At 40.5% G+C, this 23,219-nt stretch overlaps 1 protein-coding gene across 1 annotated transcript in view; it reads left to right on the top strand.

The window, feature by feature from the left end:
* The first annotated feature begins 7,100 nt into the window (after positions 1–7,100).
* Positions 7,101–23,219, top strand: part of DECR1 (2,4-dienoyl CoA reductase 1, mitochondrial) — a 47,017-nt gene continuing 30,898 nt past the window's right edge. Inside the window, exons 1-2 of the mRNA XM_011937070.1 lie at positions 7,101–7,302; positions 22,558–22,760. Of these exons, the coding sequence (XP_011792460.1) occupies positions 7,234–7,302; positions 22,558–22,760 (272 nt within the window). The 5' untranslated portion in view covers positions 7,101–7,233. The remainder of the gene's footprint in view (positions 7,303–22,557; positions 22,761–23,219) is intronic.

Here is a 23,219-nt window from a genome sequence, read left to right as displayed (position 1 = left end):
AAATGTAGAAGTGTCCAATGGTACCCAGCTCTGGAAGTAAACGTGAATTGGAGGAGAAGCAAAGTTTGAATTGTTTAAAGTGTATGAAACCATAAGCTAGTACCAAATTATGTAAAACTGTTAGCAGAGAATATGGTTTCATGGATGCACAGTCAAAACAGAAGTTTGTCCCTGTCATGAATAGTCACAATGTAGTGTTTACTATTATGAATGCACCATGCTTTTTTTTGTATATGATAATAATTGCATGCAACAGAAATTTTTAGAAATTCTGTCTTGGCCAGATACAAATCTGTAGTGGTCCTATGAATGGCAAGTCTAAGTGTGTGTGAGGCATGATTTAGCACTTGAACTCCCTATTCTCTCTATTAAAAATATGGGTATAAAATCTTCAATAAAGGAAGAGATGATCAAAGAGAATGCAGCCCCGAAATGTAGGCGGAAATTACAAAGAGAGGCGTGTTAGACATTTAAGTAATTTGAAACATTACCTTATATTTGCGTGAAATTTAGGATACTGTGAATTTTTTGGAATTTGTAATTTGTTATAATTTCTTCTTATATTCTAAGTTAATATTCATTTTTGCATCTAATTTTGTATTCTTTTTCTTAAATGGCTTCCCAAAGTTTGTAAGCTTCAGATACCACCAAACTTGGACACTTCCCTAATGGGAAGACTTGAATTAGTGTAGAAGTCAAGGTAACTTTTCCTGAGAAAACAAAATCAAAGCTGACCCCTGATTATGGGGTCAGAGGCAGCCATACTTGGGTGATGATGTGAAAGTGGGGAGAGGAGGCGTGTGTGTGAGGGAAGCAGCCATTGCTGGAATGTAGGAGTCTGCCAGGCACTAAGGCTGAACCATCAGATAGGAAATCAGAAGAATAGCACCAAAGGGAGAAATCTGTCCTCATGATCCAGTCACCTCCCACCAGGACCCAATTCCAACATTGGGGATTATAATTCGACATGAGATTTGGGTAGGGACACAAATCCAAACCATATCACTAATGTTGCAACTTCTTCTTAGAAACAAGACGAACCTCACTTTTAGGCCTGTGGATTTCAGGAAATATTAAAAATTAAAAATAATGTAATCATTTTTTCTGTTCATATTCAAGACAAGCTAGTGGTATAAGTGTTCAACCATATATTCAAGGATGAAGGTAATATTTTATTTTATTTAAATTCCAATCTCAGCCCTATTCATCCCTCCATGATTGTGGGAATTGTGAGAAATTCAACCTTAGTCATCTTTAGTGCTCTGTCTCCTTTCTTCCCTTTCGGTATCATAAGAAGGACCCTAAGTCCTATACAGGCCTTTAGGGGAGGCCTCTCTGATTTTCAGTTCCTAGTGGTTATATTTTTCCTAACCGGTTTATTCCTTTGAGGTTCCAACCATCTGCTTCTGTACCAAACTTGGGGAACATAGTAAAACAGAACCCAGAGTCCAGGCTGCCTAAGTGTTTTATGTAGCTATTTCCCTCTGACAGACTGTAGAGTGTGGGTGATGCAGTTTTGATGTGTGTCCCCACCCAAATCCCATATATTGAAATGTAATCCCTGGTGTTGGAGGTGGAGCCTGGTAGAAGGTGATTAGATCACAGGGGCAGGTTTCTCATGAATGGTTTAGCACTCACTATTCCACTTGGTACTATCTTTGCCATAGTGAGGGAATTCTCCTGAGATCTAGTCATTTAAAAGTGTGCCCCTTTGCCTTCCATGAGTGGAAGCTTCCTCAGGCCTCCCCAGAAGCAGATGCTACAGTGCTTCCTATACCGCCTGCAGAACCATGAGCCAATTAAACCTCTTTTCCTATAAATTACTCAGTCTTCGATATTTATTTATAGGAATGCAAGAATGGACTAATACGGGGGGTCTACCTAAAACTTTTGCAATCTTCTTTTTCATGTCTAGTGTATGGTTGTGGTAGACAGTTCTAAGATGGTCCCATGAGTCCAGTCCCTGGTATTCATTCTCTGTATAATTCCCTTCCCTTGAGTATGGATAGGAACTGTGACTCACTTCTAGTTAACAGTATGCGGCAAAGGTGAAAGAATTTTGCAGATGCAACTAAGATCCTGTGAAAGAAAAACAGAATATAGGGACTCTGCACTCACTATGCTATAAGGAAAGTTAAGCTTGGGAACTCAGTCACCAATACTGTCTTTTTGTTCTTGTTGTTCCCAAACCGATAGCTGTAATTTCATAATCCCAGGACATAACGTCATTTCGTCTACTCCCTCTTTTCACATGTTTATCTTATGTAAAATGTAGATTTACTGAAGCTAATCAGAGTCTCAAAAGAATGGAACCATCTGCCTCACTGTCTACCCTCTTTCCCTTTTTTTTTTTTTTCTCCTGCTTGCTCTTTCTTTTTTAAATAAAGAATTTCCCAAAACTCCCTTTGGAAAAAGCATAGGTTACAGATGCTCCTGTGAGTTGCATTTTTTTCCCCAGACATGTCCTCAACCTTGGCTAAATGATCTCTAACCGACAGAGACCTGCCTCAGTCACTTTTTGGTTTGCAGTCCCAAGTCAGTTGATTTTATTTAATCAAAAGGAGATTAAGACTATTTTCAGTGGGCCTCACTTAATCTGATGATTGTCCTTAAAAGATGGGCTTGGGCCTCCCTGAGGTACAAAATTATCCTTGCCGGCTTGATGTAGTAAGCAGTCTGCTGAGGAAGCCCACGTGGGAAGGGATGGAGGTGACTTCGAGAAGTCGAAGGCAACTCCAGCCAACATCCAGCAAAAATCTGGGGCTGTCAGTCGTATGGCTATGAGGAAAATAATTCTGCAAACAATCTGGATGAGCTTGGGATCAGATCTTCTCCAGTTGAGACTCCAGATAAAAACAGCCCAGGTGACACCTTGATTGCAGTCTTCTGAGACCCAGAGCCAAAGATGCAGCTAAGCTGTGCCTAGACTTCTGACTCCTGTGAACTGTGAAATTATAAATGATTGTTTTAAGTTACTAATTGTGTTACTCCATTCTCACAATGCTATAAAGAAATACCTCATACTGAGTAATTTATAAAGAAACGAGGTTTGATTGACTCACAGTTCTGTAGGCTATATAGGAAGTATGACTGGAGAGGCCTCAGGAAACTTACAATCATGGTGGAAGGCGAAGGGGAAGCAGGCTGTCTTACGCAGCTGGAGCAGGAAGAACAGAGAGGGTGGGAAGTGCCACACACTTTTAAACAACCAGATTTCCTGAGAACTCTATCAGGAGAATAGCACCAAAGGGAGAAATCTGCCCCCATGATCCAATCACCTCCCACCAGGCCCCAATTCCAACAGTGGGGATTACAATTTGATATGAGGTTTGGGTAGGGACACAAATCCAATCCGCATCACTAATGTTGCAACTTCTTCTTAGAAACAAGATGAACCCCACTTAAAATTTGGTTTGGAAGTCAAGAATGACAGTGCCCCTATACATATATCAAGAGAGTAGGTAAAGGTTTATTATTGATATATTCTCAAGGTTTTTCTTTTGGGAGGACAGAACAGGCCTCCTAAGCTAGTCCAAAAGTTATTTAAGACAGCAAGTGTTCTGGGCTAGACTGTGTTACTTCTCCCTTCTCCCAGCCAAAGACATACATTGAACTCTTAGCCCCCAGTACGTCAGAATGTGACTATACTTGGAGATAGAGTCTTTAGGGAGATAAGTCCAGTTAAATTAGGTCATTGAGGGTGGGCCTTAATACAACAAGACTGGTGTCCTCATAAGAAGAGGCAATTTAGATATAGAAAGGTGCACAGAGGCCGGGCGCGGTGGCTCAAGCCTGTAATCCCAGCACTTTGGGAGGCCGAGACGGGTGGATCACGAGGTCAGGAGATCGAGACCATCCTGAGCTACACGGTGAAACCCCGTCTCTACTAAAAAAAATACAAAAAACTAGCCGGGCGAGATGGCGGGCGCCTGTAGTCCCAGCTACTCGGGAGGCTGAGGCAGGAGAATGGCGTAAACCCGGGAGGCGGAGCTTGCAGTGAGCCCAGATCGCGCCACTGCACTCCAGCCTGGGCGACAGAGCTAGACTCCGTCTCCAAAACAAAAAAAAAAAAAAAAAGAAAGGTGCACAGGAGGATCATGTAAAGACATAGGGAGAAGATGGTCCCACAGTGGCTCCACAAGAAACCAGCTCTGCTGACTTGTGGCCTCCAGAACTGTGAGGAAACAAATTTCCATTTGAGCCACCCCATCTGTGGTAGTTTTGTTCCCGGACCAAACTGAGGGTCAGGCTGCTATTTCTTGCTGCCAATAATGAGATGCCAATGAACTGGGGAGGAAGAAAGTTTTTATTTCTGTAACCAGTTACAGGCCTGGAAATTATCACCAGACCAACTCAAAATTACAAAGTTTTTCAGAGTTTATATACCTTCCAAGCTATATGTCTACATGTAAGTGTACATTCATCTAAAGACATAAGTGATTAACTTCTTTTAATCTATAAGTAAGGTCTGAGTACTGAAGACCTTCCTCTGGAGCCTCAGTACATTTACTTAGTCTAAATGGGTCTAGGTGCTGGGTGATTACCCTTATTTTGTCTCCTGCTAGATTACAGAGGTTTGGGGAGTTCCTTCAGACCTCTAATAGACTTGTTTGTGGAGGCCTGGGGAGTTTCTTCAGGCCCCCAATAAAACTTGTTTAATCCTGAATGGGTCCTGTTAAGAATTCCTTCATTATTTTGTCATGCTTTAAGTTTAAGGCCCAGGAAAGGTCTAGGAAAAACTGTTGATGGGCTTTTGTTACATCCCAGCCTTTGTATAAGGACATTGGTTTTTTTTAGCTTTTAATATTTAACTTATTCACTCAGTCACTACCGAAAAAGTTGTGATGGAGGCCTGCGTTAGTGAAACCTGGCCTGCCACACTTTCTTGTGGCAGCCCTAGAAAACTAATATAGCAAGGAAAAAATGTTTTGGGGTTTTTATAATGGTTAGGGGATTGGGCTGGACAAACAGTTTCCACAAATGAGAAAGGGCTTGGCTGCCACAGCCAAAGAAGGGAGCGTCTGGGCTTTCTTATCAACTTGCCCAGATGTGGGAAACAGGGGAAGAACTATCAGCAATCAAACATCAAAAAAGGGAGTCAGACTTTTATTGCAGCTAAGTTTGTGGTAAACCCTATTTCAGGGCACCATCTAACTCCAACGATAGTGTCTGTGTCACTTTTCTTGAGGTCTTTTTCTGAAGCAAGCCCTGATGCTACTGTCACAGGCCAGAGTGCTGGGGGATCAATAGTCCTGGCCCTCAACCGTTGGCGTGAGAGTTTGTGTGCTAATACCCCAGCTTCCTCATCCCTTGGATGGGATTTCTCTGAGGCGTGGGTTCTCCATTTCCACCCAGAGTTTCCTCTGTGGCATTAAGCTCTAGTTGCCCACTGCCAGATGCCTGGATGACTTACCTGGGTTGACTACCTTCTCTTGCCTGCTGGTGCTTCCCCAGGTTCTCAAATGGGTCACTTGCACTGGATACCAGCCTCAGAGTCTGCTTCAGGAAAATCAACACTGAGACAATGAATTAATACTGCTTTCAGGCACTGTCAAGGCCTTCCAGCCAAAGAGAACCAGGGACAAATCTGCAGTTGAACCAGTTGGGTTTATTATTTTTTGCAGTGAAGGACACATGCCATAAAAAATTATAGGGTGTCCGCATGTTCTCACTCATAGGTGGGAACTGAACAATGAGATCACTTGGACTCGGGAAGGGGAACATCACACACTGGGGCTTATCATGGGGAGGAGGGGAGGGGGGAGGGATTGCATTGGGGAGTTATACCTGATATAAATGATGAATTGATGGGTGCTGACGAGTTGATGGGTGCAGCACATCAACATGGCACAAGTATACATATGTAACAAAGCTGCACGTTATGCACATGTACCCTAGAACTTAAAGTATAAAAAAAAAAAAAAAATTATAGGGTGTCTCAGTAAGAGGTGTTAGAATGTTAGAAAGAACTTCTTATAGGGTTTGGATTTCAAATGATTTAGGAGATGGTCTAAGGAAGTTGGGGTTCACTCTAGAATGGATGTTGTCAGAAAGGGCAGGCAATTCTGTGAGAATCTCAATAAATCTTACTTATAGTGAAGGAAGATTAAGTCTATAGGTAGAATGAGGTTAAAGTTGTAATTGGAAAAGAAATAGCAACTCATTTTGTCCAAGAGACATTATGTTTGGTGTTTTGTGGGTGGCACCATGAGTTGTTTTCGTTGGTGCTTAGAACTATGAAGTTGACTTGCTTTGCCTCACCTCATAATAAATGATCGCAGAGCAACCTTGTCTGAATTGGTATTTTGTGTGATGGTTTAAGTTTAATAGATTAGTATGACCTAGCTGTGAGTCCTGGGCCAGGTTCTGAATATCAAGGGCTGTTTTCTTTATCAGCATTTAGAAAATGCCAGCACATAGTAAACACTGAATATCATCTACCATCACCTGAGCCTGGGGCCTCACACCCATCCTCTTTTATCTAAAATCCTGAATTAGCTATGAATATTCACATTTTACGAATGAGGAAAGAAATGTGATCTGAGCTAATGCCTTGTGTCAACAGGTATATTACACTAAGATGGAGAATGATATACTGAATCTGCGTTTGCCTTTAACGTGTGTATAACTTCGAGAAAAAAGCCAAGGTTAGGCGGTCGGAGCCACGCTGCATCTCGGCGACAGGGGGCGGTGTGTCCTGCGAAAAGTCAAAACGCCGGAAGCTGGCCTTGGTGTTTTTCAGGCTCTTAGCCTTACGGAAAGTGAGGCTGTGTTTTACATCCAACATATTATTCTGATAATATGTGACTTGGCGCCACGCGGACTCTGCACTTAAACACGCACTTACGGGATAAACATATACTACTGAAAAAGGTTTTCGCCCTTGGTGGGCAGTGTAGGGGACGCGCAGCTGCAATCTGCAAACCTTTGCAGGGCGCAGGGGTTCATCCACCCGCTCAAGGACCCAGAGACCTCAGTGCTCTGCTATACAAAGCACTCCCGGCCGGACCAGAGATCAGGAAAGAGCATCGGCCAGGCCGAGCTGGGCGGCGCCCTCGGCCCGAACCTGAAGGTCAGGGCCGCGGGGCGTCCTTGCCGCCTGGGTCCCAGTCCCCGTCCCAGCTTCCGGCAGCCCAGGCAGCGATCCCAGCCGCAAGAACTTTGTTCTTTTTGTCCCGCCCCCTGCGCTGTACCGCCTTCGCCGCCTTCCTGCCCGAGTTCCGGAGAATCAACATGACGCTGCAGGCCGGGGTTTTCCTTGCTCTGGGGTCGCGGCTGCCCTTTGGCCTCGCTCCTCGGCGGGTAAGGCGGCCGGGGTCGCGGGGAGCCAGGACAGGGCGTCCCGACGCGCAAAGAGAGAGGACAGGGCGTCCCAGGGCCTCGGGGGGCGAGGCCAAGGCGTCCCGCGACGCAAAAAGAGAGGACAGGGCGTCCTGGAGCGCTAAGAGCACAGAGCAACCCGGGGCGCGGGAGAGAGGACAGGACGTCTCGGGGCGCAAGAGAAAGGGCAGGAGGTCTTGGGGCCCAAAGAGAGGACCCGACGTCCCAGGGGCTCAGGGAGCTAGGACAGGGCGTTTTGGGGCGCAGAGAGAGGGCCACCAGGTCCCGGGGCGAAGGGCAACGCCGGGAGTGAGCACCAGGGCCCAGGTCGTATTCCACTCTCAGATGAAGCCCTGATGTGTGTAGGGGAATAGGGAAGACACGTGATTTTCGAAGTTTTCACAGTTCTGCAAGTTTCCAACTTGTGTGTAAACAGGAAGAGGTAGGGAAGAATATGGTGCTCGCCCGTCCCTTAAGGAGTGAGAGAGGGACCAGGCCGAGCAAGCACTGGTCTTTGACATGCTTTGTTATGAGGAAAGCCCATCTATGTGTTATGGAATTAAACACTAATGCAAACAAATTCTCATAAAAATGAAACAAAAACAAAACCCCAGCTGTTTATAGACTCACCTTCCCAGATGTATAGCTGGGAGAGGTCCGTCTCACATTGGCTTCCCCCTCCCTCTCGCCTACACTCCTGTCAGCATCTCTCCATTGCGTCCATAATGGAAATAGAATACTGCAAGTGAAAACAGGAAGAAGAAAGAGAAACAAAAACAAAAAAGAAGCAATATCCAAGACAAGCCCTCCGCACATCTGAATTACAAAATTGTAATAAGTAAACTAAAAAGCATGTTTTCTTTAGCCGGGCAGAAAAATTAATACCTCAACTGTGAAAAAACTTCTTTTGATTTGATAGAATAGACAGCCATGGTGTTCTTTTTCAAAAAATACGGGCAGCAGTAGTTCCAAATAGGAATACAAAGAATTAGTATGGTGGTTCCCTCAAGTAAGAGATCTTTCTTTTAAAAAGTGAGATTTATTCAGGATTAGGTTTTTGCTGAGTTTTTTTTTTCTCCCTGTGAAAACTGGGTTATAGATCATTTTAAAGGAAGCCTATATTTTCTGATTCTTTCTCAGAGACATTTCTCATTTGAAACCTGCAACAGCTCTGTGATGTCTTCAGAGATTTTATTTTTTAACACACATCATTAGGATTGTAGTAATAAGGTCACACAGACCTTATCCGAGCTCTTCTGACACCGTTAGACAATACAGTTTGAGAGGGAGAAAATGAACTCATTTAAAACTTAATTGTAATCTGACAATTTTGAAATTTCTTTGCTGAAAAAAAAGTGGAAGTTTTGAGGATCGAGGTTGGGAGGCAAGAGAGGCATCTGTTAGTGTGGTTTGTCCCCTTCCTAGCACATGTAGCCTCGAGTTTGAATTCCTGGGAGAAGAGAATTGTTTACATCTGTGAAGTGGGAGGTTGTTCCAGGGAACGTCATGTTTTTGTGGGCAAATACAAGTTGTTATAATTAAAACCCCTAATTTGAATATTTTTGTTACCAAGAACCAAGGCAAATGTTTCATTTGTTTTAAAGCCTATTTGTGAATTGCTCTATTAAATTGTGCTGCTGACTAGTAGACCTCATTTCAATTTAATAAGTATTTATTGAGGACTAGCTTTGTGTATGGCCCTATGCTATGCCCTGGGACTCAAGATATAAAAAATATAAGCCCTGCTCTCAACTGCCCTCAAGTTGCTCTCAGTTCTATTGAGGAAAACATTCAGTCATTCAGTTGTTTATGAGGAAACACTAATTAATTAAGTACCTACTAAGTGTTGGGCATTCTTTGGCAATTTGTGGTTGAAAGACATTCCTATCTTCAATGCAGTATAGTCTCATATATGTCTTTTAAGCCACAAGTAATAACGAATGAGTAGGCCTTAAAATCAATTTAATGGAACAAAACAGCCCTTTGGGAGGCTGAGGCGGGTAGATCATGAGATCAAGAGATCAAGACCAGCCTGGCCAACATGGTGAAACCCTGTCTCTACTAAAAATACAAAAGTTAGCTGGGCGTGGTGGTGTATGACTGTAGGCCCAGCTACTTGGGAGGCTGAGGCAGGAAAATTGCTTGAACCCAGGAGGTGGAGGTTGCAGTGAGCCGAGATCGCGCTCCCGCACTCCAACCTGGCGATAGAGTGAGACTCCATCTCAAAAAAAAAAAAAAATTGAAATAGAATAGGATATATCTAAATTCATCTCATGTAGTAAGGTTGTTTATTTTGTTTTGTTTTATATTTTTATATATTATTTTTAATTTTTACATATATTTATCTAATAAAATATATATTTTATTTTATATATTATTACTTACATATCTCAAAGAGTGAGACTCCATCTCAAAAAAAAAAAAAGTAGTAACTATTAAGAATAAAATCACTATTTTTAGAAAAATGGTTCCTGGCCGATATTAATTCAGCAGTACAGTTGAAAAAACAAAGTAACATATGACCTCAAACTGGCCACCCAAAATTAACTAGGTTTAACATTTGGTGAACATCATTCCAGGCATCTGTTCTGGTAAAAGGATGGATAGGCATAATTTTACTTGGATGTCACATTTTCCCTTAGAGTGTAGTCAACTTTGTTTCATTGCTTTCTCATGATGAGTACTGTCTTGGAGCAGTATAAAACCAGCTGGATGTGTTTTCTTTCTTTATTTATTTTTTTAATCTAGAAGCCTAAGTATTTCCTTATTCAGTGTAAAATTCTGGAATATAAGCTGTATGCAGGCAAATATTTTCATCTGTTTTGTTCACTGTTTATACCTAGAACAGTGCTTGGCATAGAGTAAACACGTAACAAGTATCTGTTACATGAATGAGTATGTGTACTGTGTTGCTATGAACATGTGTATGTTGCTATATAAAGCAGATTTCTTGCTATGCTTCACAGTTAAAGAAATCTGAAAAATGGTACTCTAGTGAGTCACCAGCAGACATCAATAGACTGTGAAGATGCAGATGTGTATTATAATGCGTATATGACCCAAACTGTGCATACCTAGAGGAGGCGAGGTAGGCTTCATGGAGGAGGTGGCCCCAGTAGCCTACTGTTAAACTAGGAGTTGGAATTTGTGTGGTCCCAATGGCAATACAGACCTAAGGAATAGCAAGTATCAAGAAGTGAAGGAGTGGCTTATTTATAAAAGTTCAAGTGGTTTGGTATTGTGGAGTTGGTGAAGTATGGGAACAGTGAAGCGTGTGGAGCTGAGATCAGTCAGGTTGCTGGGGGACAGGGCATGGTGGGCTTTTCTTATTTATGTAGAAAATTGAGCATTTACTTTTTGCTAGGCACCTTACTAGGGATATGAGGGTGAGAAGAAGAGCTGATCCCTGCTGTCAGGAAGCTTAGAGTCCAATGGTGTTATGGTGTGATGTGCTGCATGTTAGGTTGGGTGTTCTTGCTTTTGGAGGGGATCCCAAATAAATAGCATCCGTTTTTTTCCAATCTGAAAAATGAGTAAAGGTGGAAGCCAAAGTATCACTTTTATCGTGGTTTGTGAGAGGCAGCTGGGCCCATCAGCTGCATCTCCCGAAGTAGGCAGACTTACATAACTCTGGAGGAAGGCGGAATATTACCCTCTGAAGGCAGCTGGCTCCCAAGAGGAAGAAGACCAAGGAGGACTGTTCATACCCAAAGATCCTGTCAAAATTTACCGGTCATATCAACTGTCTCTGCAGGGACAGCTTGTACCTCAGTTTGTGTTGTTGTAAAGGAACACCTGAGGCTGGGTAGTTTATAAAGAAAAAGGTTTGTTTGGCTCATGATTCTGATGCCTGGACACGTTCAAGACTGAGCATCTGCATCTGGTGATGGCCTAAGGCTGCTTGCACTTGTGGCAGAAGGTGAAGGGGAACTGGAGTTTGCAGAGATGGAAGTGAGAGGGTGTTGGGAGGTGCCAGGTTCTTTCACAGCCTGCTTTAGTGGGAACTAAGAGTGCAGACTCACTTGCCACTGCCAGGAAGGATGGTACTATCACATTCGTGATGGATCTGCCCCCATAACCGAGGCACCTCCCATTAGTCCCCACCTCCAACATTGGGGATCACATTTCAACATGAGGTTTCAAGGGACAAGCATCCAAACGTCCTTAGCAGGTTGACTAGAGTTGTACTACCTGAGCTTCTCTCAGTAGGGAGATGTCAGGACTGGGGAAGAAGCATCTCCTGCTCGTGGGGGAAGTATGTGCAGTTTTATGAGAGTGTTGTTGTTTGGTATATATCAAAGCTGAGACCTGAAGGATGAGTAGGAGTTAGCCAAAGGGAGAGATATAAGAATGTTTTAGACAGGAGAGTAGTCTATGTGAAGGCCCAGCATGGAGGTTATCAGTAGAGAGCGGGGAGGCAGGAGGTGAGAGACAGCCTAGTGAGCAGCCTGTCAGCTGTGTTAAGGAGTTAAAACTTTGTCCTGAGGGATGGGAGTGGAGACAAATGGCCAAACCCTGAGTAATCCTCTCATCTGATGAGAGGTGATCGTGACCTCAACAAGGGCATGCATTGGGTTTGGAGACACTCAAAGTTGAGTGATATTTGGGAAGTAAAATCAGAGGCGTTGGTGATTGGTTGGTGGTGAGGATGAGAGATAGGGCTGTGCTCAGAGGTGACATGTTGCCATCAAAATTGTGAGCAGAGATACAATATCATCAGGTAAGACTGGAAGTAGGGAGACCAAACATCAACACACCAGTGATGAGGGTCTGAATTGAGTGTAGCATTAGAGCTACTGGAAACTAAAATGAACTGGGCTTGGTTTGAATGTATGGGGTAAGACGAAGCCCAGATTTCGGTCTTTGGCCCCTGAACTAAGGACAATGCCACTCTCTTGAGTGAAGACATTAAGTGGGGACTGGAGGGACAAGAGGAGTAAGTGACATCATTCTTGAAATGTCAGTAGGATCTGGGACTCCTCAACTGGTATATAAATAATTAAGCTACAGAGGTGGAAGAGAGAATGTTAATTCTCCCTGGGAGTGTTAGGGAAGGCACAGAGCTCTCACAGCTGGGTTTCAATGATGAATGTTGGGTGACGATAGGGAGCAATTTGTGTAAAGACAGGGAGGTAGGAAAGAGTTCGTGTTTGGGGAACCCTGAGTACTTTGTTTTCCTGAGTGTAAATTTCAGGGGAGATGAGGCAGGAGAGAGGGGCAGGAGCTAGGTCGTGAAGACATATGCTGTGGGGAGCAAAGGAATCTGGGTATTCTGCAGCTACCAGGAGCCGTTAGAAGATCTTAGGAGAGAAGTAACATGATCCCGTTGGTAGTCATCTGGATATCAGTTAAAAGATGACATAGAGTAGGCCCTCAATGTTTGTGAATATTATGAGATTGGGGTTTGAAATCAGGTGATAAATAGAGAGGGACACTGGGGAGGTAAAAGGCATGGGGCTTAGAGATGGATAGGATGTATCAGGTGAAAAGGAGGAGAGGGAGTCACCGAGGTGGGGCAGGGCAGGGCAGGTGGTGGGGGTGGGGTTAGTGGATGAATTTTGGCCTTGTAGCTTAAGTATGCATCTGAAGAAATTTCAAACAAACTTCCTGCCCAAACTACAAAGCTAACTTTATAGTATTACAAAAAAAAATCTAGATCTCAGATATCTCCCAAAGGTCATGATAATGACATCAAAAGAGGAGGGAATTTAAAGTTATCCAGAGTTTCTTACAGCCCATGGTAGAAAGCATGCCATTGATGTTTAGCAACTTTTAGTTTTTGCAGAAAATTCTAGGTAGAAAATGATCAGCATTCTCAGCTGTCCAGCACTCTTCCTAAGTTGATGAATCATTCTGAGATCGAAGTGCCAGGGTAATGATAAATAAGTCTAGAATAAAAAGTCAACTACACTTTGATCCCTTGCAATCTGGGAAACTCTCACATTGCATTGTAACATGAAAGCAGTGATAGAACTGTAGGCTTTCATAATTGCTGGAATGATGAAATGATGTTGCCATTTACCTTTAGCCCTGATTTATTCTCTGTGCTTCAAAACCATATTTCCTACTGCAGCTTAGATATCTCTACCTGACTATTCCAGAAGCATCCCAGGTGCAGCATTTCTAATGCAGAACTCATTATCCTCAGTGCTGCAACTTGGTCTTCTCATGCCAACCCAGTCATTTCAGTTACAGCATTACTCTGCATGCAGTCACTTAAAACTAAAACTCAGTTACGTTCCGCAGCTCTCACCTTACTCATCAGGTCTGGCTGGTTGGCTTCTGGGTTCAGGCTAATTTACATTTTAAATGTGTGTGGAATGTGTTGTCTTCTCTTAATTTCTGCTGCCCTTAGTGTCTCTCACCTAGACTAATGACTTCTGTCTGATGGGGTCTCCATTTCCTTTCTTCTGGCTCACAGTTAAATCTTAATTTTTCTAGAACACAAAGGCAGTGCAGATGTAACAGTGATATAGAGGTAAAGGTGAGCGGTAGAAAAATCTCTCTCAGTTCTTTTCAGTAAACAGGAGACCTGTTTATATGCTTTTAATGAAATAGGCAAAAATGTGATAAAATAGATCAAGAACAAAAGCCCGAGCTCATGTTGTTGGGCGTGAGACAAGAAGAAATCATGGATCTAGTGGATATCCTGAATATCCTGACTTGATCATTGCACATTCTATGCATGGAATAAAATATCACATGTACCCCACGAATAGGTAAAAATGTTATGTATTAATAAAACCTTAAAAAAAGAAGAAATAATTGGACCAGGCAATATTAGGTACAGTGGTAACTCATTACGTCCTCATTTTGGGGGACCTTTGTTCTTGCAAGTAGTTTTATTTGCTAACTTCCCACCAGTTCACATGATAGCATCCTGGGCTAAGCATCACCATCTCTTGCCTGGCCTGTTACGCAAGTGTCCTAATAGTTTCCCTGCTTCCAACCTTGCCCTCTACACTCCATGGCAGCCAGAACAATCCCTTAAAACTTCAGGCAGATCATGTCCATTCTCTCCTCAAAACTTAGAAGATGTTTTCCACTTGACTCAGCGTAAAAGCCTAAGTCTCCACAGTGGCTGACTCAGCCTGCATGGTCCAGTCCCCTTTACCTCACTGACCTCTTCTCCTGCCCCTGTCTCCCTCCTTCCTTCTTCTGCAGCCACACTGGCTTCCTGGCTATTACCCCATCCATAAGCATGCCCCCTGCTTAGGGCCTTTGCTCCCAATCCCTTTTGCCTAAAACCCTATGATTCATTCTTCTCCTTCACGTCTTTGCGATGAGGCCTTTGCTGATGACTCTATTTAAAGTAACAATGCTCTATCCCTAATCTCTGCCTTATTTTTTCCCCACACTACATACCAACTTTTAATATACTACATATTTAACTTAATTTCTGTATCCCTCATTCCCTCAAGGATAATCTTGCTGAGAATAGAATATTGTGTCTTTTTTTTTTTTTTTTTTTTTTGCTGCTGTACTGCCATGCCTAGAACAGTGCCTGGGGTGTCATATATGCTCGATAAACACTTGATTAAAATGAATAAATGAATGAACTCTATATCCATCATAATGTCATGTTTATCCCTAATACTTTTTCATGTAAGCAAATTCTCAAATCAAAACAAACTCTTTGCAAGAGCAGAGATTCTAATTTTTGGTTTAAAAAAGATTGTCATTATAGTTTTGGTTAACATGATAGGGGATCAGTAAGAGATGACTCAAATCAGAGACAGGCAGGAGTAAAGATCCTAGCTGAAAATTTCAAATTGCCTCTTAGCTCGGTGATTTCATCTGTTTTTATTTTGTAGTATTGGGGAAGCATCTGTTCAGTCTGCATCTAACTGCAGACAGATAGGCACTGTAATAAAATGAGATGTACACCCTAGAGCATAGAGCACCGACATTTTCAAGGACTCATGTTCACTGATATAAAATGTATCATTACTCAAAAATGTAATTTCTGTCTTGCTCCTGGCAACTGCATAATTCAGCTTAGCCACTGGATCTTGGAGTCCAGCTAGGCAGTTTCTTTTATATTTGTTCAGCCTTACCTTCATGTTGCTGTGGCAACAAGATCTGTGCTCTGCAGAAGCTGAGAATATCAGTGGCTTCTGTTCAGTGCCCTGCTATAAGTTAAGAAGCAGGCAGATGTGCTTAAGCAATCTACACAGTCATGGAGCATGAGTTAACAAGGCCTTTGGCAAACCTTCGGTGTGGTAGTCCGTTATTTTAATGTCTGCAGTGCAATTATTGGCATTTGGGGTAAGACAGTTCTTCATTCTGCAAGACTGTCCTTTTTTGCACTGAAACATCCAGTAGAACATTCCACCTAACTATCCCTTGTATTTGCAGATGCCTCCATCTAAGGACCACATACACTCTGCTGAAGTGGCAGTGGTCTGGTCGTTGGAAAGAATGCATGCATGGCACAGGAAAGTGCCTTCTAGCAGTCGGACAAAATAAATTGGGAAGTAGTTATGGAAGGCTTCCTGTGTTCAGGGAGTACATAAGGTGTTTTGGGAATGCAGATGTACATTTGTCAAACTCGTCCTTTGAAAAATACGGTTGTCCAGTGTTTACCATGCTGACATTTTAATACGACAGTTAAGGCCCAGTCTGCAAAACTCTTATGTGAATTTGAGTTGGAGTAAATTTGATCTCAAAAATATTCATTCAGCCTGAACCAACAGATACTTAGAAGCTCCAAGAGAATAGATATGGAAATATTTCATTATTTTTATAAATATAGTTCACACTTTAGTGTTTCATATAGAGTAGTTACGCTTCAAGTAAGGTATATGTCCTTATCATGAAATTGATTCTATGCCATTTTTTTCTTGCTCTGTTTTCTTCTACGCACTTCTCATATTGTGTGCTTACCTATATGATTCAGTTTTGTGTTAGCTATTGTTAATGAAAAAAAAATTTATGAACATGTTGAACATTGAAGCAATATAAAAGGATACGCAGTGACAGTGTCATAAGGTTATTATTACTATGGTTATTACTATGAATAGTTTCTTGTGGATACTTCTGATGGTTTTTGTGCATATGTCAACATATGTATGAAGATATCCTCATTTTAAAAAACCACATGAATGGGAGCATGTTACATGCATTTCTCTACCTTGAGTTTTACGCTTAACACATAATGTCTCACATTGTTGGTATCCAACAAATACTTATTGAATAATTAAAAAATGATACATCTATAGCAATGTTTACAGTCAGCATATACATTCTAGCTCCTTCTTTTGGTAGATAATAGATCCATATAACAGTATTTTGTAGTATAGATGTGCTCTAATTCATTGGCTATGTCCCCTAAGGAAACACACATAGATTGTTTTGTAGTCTTTCTATTACAAACAATGTTTTATTGAATTTCTTGGGCTATTTTGAGTCTCTTGCATTTTCATACCAATTTTAGGATAAGCTTGTCGACATTCACAAAAAGCTGATTAGGATTTCGATAGGGATTTTGTTGAATCTGTGTATCAATTTAGGAAGTATTGTCCTCTTAACAAAATTAAGCTTTCCAATCCATTAACATAGAATGTCTTTTTATTTACTTAGGTCTTTAATTTCTTAATGATGTTTTGTAGTTTTCAATTTATAAGTCTTGTACTTTTATTAAATGTATTAGTATTCTTTTCAATATGATTATAAACAGAATTGTTAATTTCATTTTCATCTTAATGTATATCTTTGATCATAGCTACTTTTCCACCTGCTTCTTTCCCAGATGAATGAGTATATGTATATTTTAGATAAATTCCTGCATGTGGATTTGCTGGGTCAAAGAGTATTTATATCTAACATCAAAAAAATGTTGCCAGATTGGCCTCCTAAGAAGTTGCCAGAATTCTTATCAACAGATTGTAAGGGTGGCTTTAATCAGCTGTTTCTTGTATTATATATGACAAAATTTGAACCTTACTGGTCTAGTAAGAGAAAAATTATGTCTCCTTTTGTTTAAATATGCTTATTTAGTTATAAATATGGTTGTATATTTGTTTTTTGTTTGTGTGGAGTACCTTTCTGAGCCCTTTGCCCAGTTTTTCTATTTGCAAGTAACTCAATACTTAACATAGATTGATTTAGATTTTCTTTTCTTTTCTTTTCTTTTTTTTTTTTTTTTTTAAGAAGGAGTCTTGCTCTGTTGCCTAGGCTGGAGTGCAGTGGCACGATCTTGGCTCACTGCAACCTCCTCCATCTGGGTTTAAGAAATTCTCCTGCCTCAGCCTCTCAAATAGCTGGGACTACAGGCACATGCCACCACGCCCAGCTAATTTTTTTATTTTTAGTAGAGATGGGGTTTTACCATGTTGGCCAGGTTGGTCTCGAACTCCTGACCTCAGGTGGTCCACCTGCCTCAGCCTCCCAAAGTGCTGGGATTACAGGTGTTAGCTACTGCGCCCAGCCTGATGATTTAGATTTTCTATTCTTGGGATGGCCAACCAAATGTTACATTCAGTAAGACAAGCATTTACCGAATGCCTAACTGGTGCCAGAAATTTTACTGTAATGATGAATATAAGGTAGTGTCCCTGGCTTCCTGAGCATCCTGATATGTTGATGTGAATTGCGGCAACTCCTTAGCAGGCCAATTTGGAAGCCTTCCGTTTGCCTGTTTTTAATAGGGTGCCATTTAAAAAGTGCTGACAGATATTGACAATGTTGTCTGGTTTTGAAGGTCAATTCTGCTAGGTTGAGAAAGACAGTGGTTAGTTCAGGTCAATGAGAAAGCAGGAACAAAGGCCAGAAGGTGAAAGTAGTTGACAAGTTTTTGGAATGCTGAGGGCTTGGTAAGTGTAGAGTTTACTTCTACATGGCAGACCAGTCACGAGGTGGGGCTAGGAAAGTATTAATACATTGGCACCATATTGTCCAGTGGCTTGAATGCCATGCTCAAGAGTTTGATTTTTGTCTTTTTGACTTTGGAAGGCATCCATGTTTTTGAGGGATGGAATTTTAATGTGGAGGACCCATCCATAATGATGATGACGATGATGATGGTGATGATAAATAGCTAAACTAAGTGCTCAAAAGATAATTCATTTAGCCTCACAACTCCCATATGAGAGTCTGTTATTTTATGAATTTTATATATTTGAAACTGGATCTTCTTAATAATGTACCTAGCACATTAAACAATTATTTTTGTAGAAATTTCTTTTACATGAAATTTAGTTAGGGTGCAAAAAAAAAAAAAAGCCTTGCCTCTTCTTTCGTTTTTTTTTTGTTTTGTTTTGTTTTGGTTTCTTGTGTGTTACTTAGACTAGGCATCTAGGAGTCACATACTCAGATGCCTGAAGTCCTTGAAGGCCCTGTTTATGAAAGGCCACCCAGTGAAAAGGGCTCACTTCTCCTGTGTGAGTCAGGGCTGGGCAGAGCTCAGGCCTTGTCTCAACAGGGCTGTCATAGTCGTACTTAATCATGTAGGAAGGTGTGCCCAAGTGTTGGTAGAGCTTCTGACTTTTATTTGAATTCTTCCATTATCTAAATGTTGGCTCAAGTTTTAAAAACTCTGGGCAGGATAACAAAACATATTTGGCCTAGAATCACTCATCTGCCTCTGTTTGAGATACCCTAGACATTTTAGACTAGCCAAATTATACCTAAGTAATTTAGGTATATATCTCATGGATATACAGTCCTTATCCTTGAGGGGAAGGTGCAGTGTCAAGACTCTCAGAATTGCCATTTTGAAAATTAAAAGTGTGATCATGTCTTACTAGTTTAGATGCTGTAATTTTGGAATACATGAAGGAGGAAGCTATTGTTTATATGATGTGGGAGAGGGATGAGTATGGTGAGGAAGGTGGGTGACAGCTAATTTTTTGTGGGAGAGATTTAGAGCTTCTAACTAAAAAATAATTCTGTATTGCCAAAGTTGGAAGACTCTAGAAAGTTTTAAGAATTTTAGGTCATTGAAGATCTCCAGAGAAATCAATCTTGATATGAAAGGTGTTATTTACATTTTTGAAAAAAACTTATTTCTCTAAAAACCATAAAGCAGGACTTGAAAATCTTTAAAAGCCTGTTTGGTATCCATTTTTTATAATTCAAAAAAGCCCAAACAAAATACTGTTTCAGGTTATTAAGGATGCTTCTTTGTAGAAACAGGGGATTGAGTATGATGTGATCCTGTGACATCTGATCATCTCAGTGGGTCTTAATGTTGAAATGAGCATCTTCCTTTTAGGCAGAGAAGATGGCTTGAATTTATATTAACACATATGCTGTGTATTGTTAGGGGGTAATGAGAATTAAAGTAGCTTATCAATTTCTTCACTTTGATGGGGAAATGGAATCATAAGGTTAGTATTGATCAGATCATATAAGATAAATAAAAAAGTGCTACGTAATAACCTGTTACATTATAGACACTAGGAATTATTTTTGTCACATGTGACATTTTTACCTTTATATCCTTTTCTCTACCAGTGAGGAGGTTGAGGAAATGTTTTAAAATAAATTTAAAAATAAAGTTTGTATGCAAATATCTTGTTTAATTATTTTCATGAAGTCCCACATCAAATCCCCTATACGCATTAACATTAAAAAGTTAAAAATTATGGTAAAGCCTTCAGAAAATTAGAATACTTTTTTCATTATTATTAATGACAAATTTACCATTCTACTTGAGTAAACTTGTTGATTCATCATCTTAATGTAATAGTTCTAAAAGCAGGTGGCAGCCTTAAGGAAAACTGCCACTTATGTAGAAAAAGATTATTGTGGAGTTGCTTGGATTACTGTGCTTTTGCAAAAGGATATGAAAAGAAAATGCTTTGTCAATATGAAGCTAAAATAAATATGATGACTATGGAGCATAACAAGATTTACAAGTGTATCTTCAATTTTATACATGATCTCAAATTTTGTCTTTCAGTAACTTTTTTTCTGCTTATAAAGATCTAATCATACTTATTGGATAGATTTGGAAAGTACTAAAAGCCAATCAAACAAACAAAAAAAGCAAATAATTATCTATAATCTCATCACTTAGCCATAACTGTAAAGTAATGGTTGGACTCTGAAGTCAGATACTGGATTTAAGTCTTTATTCCCTATTATTATTTATTTTTAAAAGTTAGCTACTTGACCTTTCTGTGCTTCAATTTTTTTCATCTATAAAATAGGAGTAACAATAGAATTTACCTTATAGAGCTGTTTTGAGGACTGTATGGTAAATATTGAATCTACTACTTACTGTTGTTATTTCCTTCTAGTCTTTTTTTCTAAGCATATATTTTTATTTGTAGTTAAAAACATACTGTATATTTGTTTCTTTTTTTTTTCATTTAACATCACATTATAAACATTTTCTTGTGCAATTTCCAGTTGATGAACAGCCTCGTTATAAATCATTGACCACGTTTCTTATTCTTTCCTTAGGATAAATTTCAAGATATCCTGAATCAACTGATGACAGTCTATTTAGCTTACAGGAATACTCTGGAAGGAAATGGCAGCTTCTGGAGTTTTAACTGGAGTTTTAATCTTGCCACCATAACCTAATGGAATATCATATAACCTCCCTGGTGTGATCATTAAGCTTAGCAGGATCTCAGAGAATAGACAGAGGAATATGCAAGCTGGTTATCAGAGAAGGCTCTGGAGCCTGTCAGTCTGTGTTTGAACCGTGGTTCTGAAACTTTGGCAATATATATATTTTTTATCACTCTGAGCCCTTTCTGTACAATAGGATAAAACTAATACCTATTTCATGTGGTTTTTGGGAAGATTAAATAGTTTGATATGTAATCCTGGCAGGTGGTAACCACTTAATGAATGTTAACTCCTATTGTTCATTATATTAAATACCTAAAGTTTGTTTTATGATTAAATGTGAGAGAATGGCAGTGATGTTTGCATGTCATGTAAGTACAAGCTGTTACCTATAAAATAGGGCAATACAAATATTTTTTACTCTGAAATGTATTGATTTTTCCCTCCATTTAAAATAAATAACAGAAATATTCTGTTTTATGTTTTGTGGCCAGAAGCTAGCATGTGAAGAGGCATTTGATTTAATAAACCTTATAGAGAATTTTTTTTTTTTTTTTTTTTTTGAGACGGAGTCTCGCTCTGTCACCCAGGCTGGAGTGCTGTGGCCGGATCTCAGCTCACTGCAAGCTCCGCCTCCCGGGTTCACGCCGTTCTCCTGCCTCAGCCTCCCGGGTAGCTGGGACTACAGGCGCCGCCACCTCGCCGGGCTAGTTTTTTGTAGTTTTTTAGTAGAGACGGGGTTTCACCGTGTTAGCCAGGATGATCTCGATCTCCTGACCTTGTGATCCGCCCGTCTCGGCCTCCCAAAGTGCTGGGATTACAGGCTTGAGCCACCGCACCCGGCCTATAGAGAATTTTTAACAATTTTCTTCAGTGATTCAAAGGTGGAAAGTGATTTTTATCTTGATTATTTTTGTTGAAAGACAAAAATGCTTTATTTTAGTTTTTAAAAAATTAAATTTGGTCGGGTGCAGTGGCTCATGCCTGTAATCCCAGCACTTTGGGAGGCCAAGGCAGGCGGATCATGAGGTCAGGAGACCGAGACCATACTGGCCAACATGGTGAAACCCTGTCTCTACTAAAAATACAAAAATTTAACTGGGCATGGTGGCGCGTGCCTGTAATCCCAGCTACTCTGAGGCAGGAGAATCGCTTGAACCCGGGAGGTGGAGGTTGCAGTGAGCCAAGATCACGCCCCTGCACTCCAGCCTGGTGACAGAGAGACTCCGTCTCAAAAAAACAAACAAAAAACCAAACCAAAAAACCAAAAACCAAACCAAAACACAACAAAATTAAATTTAAGTAAAACACCTGCAGATAATAATGTAAGCATTTGTAGTGCTTACTATATGTTACACACTGCTCTAGGTGCTTTACCTATAATAACTCATATAATCCTCACAATGCCATATGAAGAAATTTATTTTATTGTCCTCATTTTGTAGATGAAGGAACTGAGGCACAGAGAGGTCAAATAACCTGCTGAAGGTTATACAGCTTGGGAGAAAATTCTGTGCTATGTAGTCCAGCTCCAGAGCCTGTTCTTTTTAAATCAGAAAGCAAAGAATAATAATTAAGTACAATACCAATATGTTTGCAAAGAGTTTGTGTTAATACAAGAATTTGATTACTATTCAAGAGCATGTTTTAAAAAATTCATCTGTGTTTTGGAAATATATGCATGCAAATTTCAATTCATTTTTCCCCTTTTAGTTTTTCAGTTATGGGACAAAAATATTATATCAAAACACTGAAGCTTTGCAGTCTAAATTCTTTCCACCCCTTCAAAAAGCGATGCTACCACCTAATAGTTTTCAAGGAAAAGTGGCATTCATTACTGGGGGAGGTACTGGCCTTGGTAAAGGAATGACGGCTCTTCTGTCCAGCCTAGGTGCTCAGTGCGTGATAGCCAGCCGGTAAGTCCCTTACCTCAAGCCTATTGGTGATGCTTTTGAAGAAGCTGTTCTGTGCCATAGTATTGAAAACACTGTTCGCCCGAGTTGTTTGATTAGCATCTTAATCTTATGTGAAATACTAGAAATATTCTTTAGATTATTTAAATAAATCGTTTTGAAAAAGTCAGGTACTATTTGAGATGAAAGAAACAATGAAAATTGTGGAACTGATGTTTGGGTAAACATCCACAGTTTTCATTATTTTAATTTCCCCAATTCAGTGGTAGAATATTTCTTTTTCTGTACATGAAGATGAAGTTAAAAAGCTTGACATGGAGCCAGGTGGGGTGGTGTGTGCCTATATAATCCCAGCTACTGGGAAGCTGAGGCAGGAAGATTGCTTGAGGCCCAGAATTTGAGACCAGGTGGGCAACATAGTGAGACCTTGTCTCAAAAGAAGCTTTTTTTTTTTTTTTTTTT

This window comes from Colobus angolensis, unplaced genomic scaffold, assembly GCF_000951035.1.
Source record: "Colobus angolensis palliatus isolate OR3802 unplaced genomic scaffold, Cang.pa_1.0 Scaffold16, whole genome shotgun sequence".
Taxonomy (NCBI): domain Eukaryota; kingdom Metazoa; phylum Chordata; class Mammalia; order Primates; family Cercopithecidae; genus Colobus; species Colobus angolensis.
This window is presented reverse-complemented; position numbering and strand designations above follow the sequence as displayed.